We start from the raw sequence: 5,023 nt of genomic DNA, 5'->3' as shown, positions 1-5,023 counted from the left end.
TTATTCCAGCTTGCAGGACTGGCCTAGGGTAATTTTTAGAGGGGTTTTAATTATATTTTAATTGGACTATGTTTAAAATATTTCTTTTTAATTAATTTTAAATCTGTAATTGTCATTTATGTATTTTAATTGATTGTCAGCCGCCCTGAGTCCGCGAGGAGAAGGGCGGGATATAAATTTAAATATAATAATAATAATATAATAATCTCAGAGAGACCCAAGGACCCCTCATTTCAACCCTGAACTACAAATATTCTCCTTCATTGAAATAAGATTTGTTTGACATGTTCTATTTTGGACAAACCTATGTTGGCTACTGATTATAACTTTGCTTGCTTGTAGTTATTTGCAGATTTGTTGCTTGATTATCTTTTCCAGAATCTTCCCAGGTATTGATGGTCTATAGTTTCCTGGATCTGTTTTTTCCCCTTTCTTGAAGATGGGAACCACATCAGCTCTTTTTCAGTTTTCTGGTAGTTCTCCAGTTTTCCAAGATATGGTTTAATTGTTCTAATATTTCTTCTGCTAGCTCCTTCATATCTTCACAAAGGAAAACGTGTCCCAATTCAGTAGGAATTACTTTAAGTAACATACAGTTTGCATGTATATAAATATATCATCTTGCAATTAAATTTTATGCTAAGGAAACTTTTCAGTACAGTTAATTACCATGTATTTTGGTATCATGTCAAAGAAAATTGGCAATATTTAAAAATATAACTATACTGTTTTTGCATAAGAGTTTAAAAGATTCCTTATTCCCTATTTTTCATAGGCTGCTGCCTTTGCATCAGATGTAATGGAAACTTTAGGGAAGCCTGGACATTATACACTTTTTGCACCTACTAATGAAGCATTTGAGAAACTTCCACGTGGAATCTTGGAAAGAATAATGGGAGACAGGGTGGCTTCTGAAGGTATTATAGTAACTTTACTCAAAATTACTTGATAGTTAAATTACCAAAGGTAAAAATACAGCGCTGAAACACATGTTATAGCTATCACAATGCATATTTTATTAATAACTAATACACATAAATCAGAATATCAAAAACTCCTTATTTAGTTGTTCAGTTTTGGATGCATGTTATACTTGAATCAGTTCATAGAATTCTGGAATTGGAAGTGATCATAAGGGAATCCAACCCTTGTAATATGCAAGAAAACTAATTAAACCATCCTAGAGATGTGGCTTACTCATCTCATGTAAAGCACTTCCAAAGATAACAAAGCCACAAGCTTCCTTAGTAAATCATCAAGACATTTTTCCTTTTTAAAAAAAGGGAAATGGAGGCTTTTAAGAAGAGACAGAACAGCCATTTGTCTGAAAGGATATAGGATTTCCTGCTTGAGCAGGAGGCTGGACTAAAAGACCTCCTAAGTCCTTTCCAACTCTGTTATTCTGTTATAAATGAAATGTTGGTAGCTTTCATTACTTTTAGTACTGATTTTTTGTGGCAAGGAAAAATAATTCTTGACCATGTCTATGGAGATCCTCAAGTCATCCAAGTATGTTTGTCTCAAAGGTGCTTTTTTCAGGAGGCAACTGGACTTTCTTGTGTTTCTTTTGAAGATGTTTCGCTTCTCACCCAAGAATCTTCTTCAGCTCTGACTGGATGATAGGTAATGGAAGGTATATTCTTTGTAGGTAATGGATAGGTATATTCTTTGTAGACAGCTGGTCATTAGCATTCTTTTAGAGAGTCATTGAAACCATTTTAGAGGTTTACCTGTGTCCTCAGGGTAACCTGAGAAGTGCAAATGTGTGTGGATCTTTCTTGGCTGCAGGGTGTTTTCTGCCCTATGTCCCTTCACTGTTAGAAACAGGCACAGGCTATTGGGGATGAGTCTGTGCTATCAGAATCTCAAATTGAAACACAAAGCTTCTTGGATGAGAAGCGAAATGTCTTCAAAAGAAACACAAGAAAATCCAGTTGCCTCCTGAAAAAAATACCTTTGGGAATTCCTGACCATGTTCACTGTAGCTTCCCTTTATTGACAAACCTGCATCAACTCCATAGTTGCTTGTACCTGCTTTCGCTCGCAGCTGTCAAACCTTCAAATGCTCCGAATTCCGCCATGTTTCTTTGCTTTTCGGTTGCCACAGCAATGGGGGGGGGGAGATGCATTCTTTTAGTTTAGTCAAAACAATAACTTTCTTGTAGGAACCAAGGTCAAGCAGTCTAAATGTTTGGTGGGCTGGAGCTACCGTTAGGAAGCCCACCAAAGATGGTAATTGGGGATTGTGATTTATGACACATTAAGGGGTGGGGAGTTCAACTTTTACTTTATAACCTTTTTTGGGGGGGGTAACTTTCAGTCTTGGTTTCACCTTTGTTCCTGCTGATATTATGTAGCCATTAAAAGTGTTCTTTGAGGAAAGCAATTGCCTCAGAGTTCTTATTTCTACTGGTCTCATCTATTGGAACCATAATAGCAGCTTTGTCAAACAGTGACAAGACAATTGACAAAGGTCCTATCAGTTCTTCCACCAGTTCTTTCAATATTCTAAGTATATTCCATCATGGCTTGGAATGTGAATGTAAATGTTTAGATTAGCTTTACTTCATTCTTACTAATTTGTAACTCCTTAATTCCTAATCTACACAATCACATTTTTGTGGGTGTAAAGTAAGTAATTCAATATTTGTCCCTTTGAATCTTTTTTGAATCCTGGCTTTTGCCTGGACAACTCATTGCAGTTTTCTTTGCAAGGATTTTTAGAAGTGGTTTGTTATTGCCTCCTTCCTAAGGCTAAGAAAGAGGAACTGGCCCAAGGACACCCACTGGCTTCATGTATAAGGCAGTACTACAACTCACAGACTCCCTGTTTATAGCCTGTTGCCCTAACCATTATACCAAACCTGCTTTGAAAGACAAAGACAAAACAGGAGCTGAATATGTCAGCTTCCTCTTGACCATCTATTAAGATGTTTCCGTTTGGAATAAGCAGTCCAAAATAAAAATCCTGTCTTCTTTGTGTTACTGATATAACTAAAGAAATCCTTCTTGCTTGATTTTGCCTATCTTGCTAAGCTTTAGCTTGCTTTTAATCTTTGTCGTCTTACCTCATTTCTACATTTCCAAACTGAAGCTCTGAAGATTCTCTCTTTAGTCAATTCTTCCTTCTACAATTTAGTTCCTTCATGAGCTGCCTATTCAACCACACTGGCTCCTTTGGATGACCCCTATTTTTAGTTCTCACTCGTATTTTGAGATTGCACCATCCTTAATATCACTTTCTAGAAATCCAGTTGGCTGCATCTTTGTGTTTATGGTTTTTCACATGGCAATTACTGTTTTCTCTTTTTTTAAAAAAGTGGTTCTCACTATGTTCTAACAACTCCAAGTAAAAAATCCAAGTTAACAGATCTCCCAGTGCCTACCTCAAACTTCTGAAAGGGAGAATCATTACTAATCTATCAAGAATTTATCTGACATCTTAGAATATAGAACATAGAATAAGAGAATTGGAAGGGACCTTGGAGGTTATCTAGTCTAATTCCCTGTAGAAGCAGGAGAGTCTATACCATTTCAGACAAGCGGCTGTCAAGTCTCTTTTTGAAAACCTCCAGCGATGGGGTGCCCACAACTTCCGAAGGCAATTAGTTTCACTGGTTGAATGTTCTCACCATTAGGAAATTTCTTCTTAGTTCTATGTTGCTTCTCTCCTTGATTAGCTTCCATCCATTGCTACTTGTCTTGCCTTCCGGTGCTTTGGAAAATAGTTTGTCTCCCTCATCTTTGTGGCAGTCCCTCAAATACTGGAACACTGCTAACATCTTTCCCCTAATCCTTCTTTTCATTAGACTAGGCTGTTAAGTCCGGAGAATAATGGCGCTTGAGACGAAGCATTTCTAACAAGTCTTTATTCTCTGCTTCCATTCTATGAACAACCCGAGCAGAGGCACGCAGGCCTCTATTTATACCTTCTAATCCCCAGGCAAGTTCAACCAATCATGAGGCGGTCTTTTCCCGCCTTGCGCATGCGCACAAGGCCGGCGCCACTCAGTCTGGTCCCGGGCAGCTTTTGCAAATACCCGGGACTCTTGCAATGTCCCGAGCCTGCTTTTGCAGGCTCAGGACACAACACCCCTCCCCCCTAGATGAAATAAGACGGCGCCCACATGGACGCCATCATAGTGATGGTTATATAGTTAACTGATAAGTTAAGTTACACAGTGTGTGTATGATGTGGAACTGTTCCGTCATACAAAGACCCAGTAGCCCCAACATCGTTTACGTAGTGCCAACCAGTCAGAACCTCTAGTTCAGTGATTGCAGTTCACCTGTCCACCTTATGTAATCCGCAAGGTATTTGGGAGGGCCTTTGACCCTGAGCGACCTTCTCGGACCTGGGGAACTTGTAGTGTTTTCCCCGTGGCTTCCCACACTAGGTGAATTTCCTTGTGGTTGTTGTGTGACTTCAGTTTGACTTTCCTGCCCGTCTCTTAGGCTTGAGAAGTCAGAACTCTGTTGATCACTATACCCGGTTGACCTACCACCTATGGAGTTTTCCAACCCCTCTGAACTCATCTCCGTGTTCCCTGACGGAGTGTGGTTTTCCTGGCTCCTTCCTGTAGTGTGAGGGTTTAGGGATGCCTCCCTGTTAGCCCTTATGCGTGGGGACATCCTTCTATTGGCCATTTCAGCAAAGGATGTGTTTCCCCTCTGTTTTGCCTGCTCTCTTGCATGTTGTGAGTTGTGAGTATGCTCCCAGTGATTCTCCGTGTCTTGAGTATTGTTTGTGAGGTGTGGATAGTTAGTATACCTCCGGTGAGACTCCCAGGCTGGAGTGTGTGTGGGGGTGTCTGTGTGCCCCCATCCCCATGAATTGCTACCTGAATCTCCAGTGGAACTTGGGTGTTGAGAGCCCGTGTCGTTCCCCACAACCGTTGTTGGCAGCAGATTCTGATTCTCAGAATGCATTTCCCATTCCTCCTCCCCCCCTAGAGGAGACTGAGGAGGAACCCCAGGTGAGTCCCGCCTCACACGTAATTGATCAATGTGGCGGCGAAGAACA

General features: G+C 40.3%; 1 protein-coding gene across 1 annotated transcript in view; it reads left to right on the top strand.

Annotated features, from left to right (window-relative positions):
* Positions 1-5,023, top strand: part of POSTN (periostin) — a gene marked incomplete in the record, with an annotated part of 124,634 nt that overhangs the window by 33,703 nt on the left and 85,908 nt on the right. The window contains 1 exon segment of the mRNA XM_015822188.1: positions 776-917. Coding sequence (XP_015677674.1) covers positions 776-917 — 142 coding nt within the window.

The sequence above is a fragment of the Protobothrops mucrosquamatus genome, unplaced genomic scaffold, assembly GCF_001527695.2.
Source record: "Protobothrops mucrosquamatus isolate PMUCROS unplaced genomic scaffold, P.Mucros_1.0 scaffold1490, whole genome shotgun sequence".
Lineage (NCBI taxonomy): Eukaryota > Metazoa > Chordata > Lepidosauria > Squamata > Viperidae > Protobothrops > Protobothrops mucrosquamatus.
The sequence above is the reverse complement of the archived record's forward strand: the minus strand, read 5'-3'. Positions and strand labels throughout refer to the sequence as shown.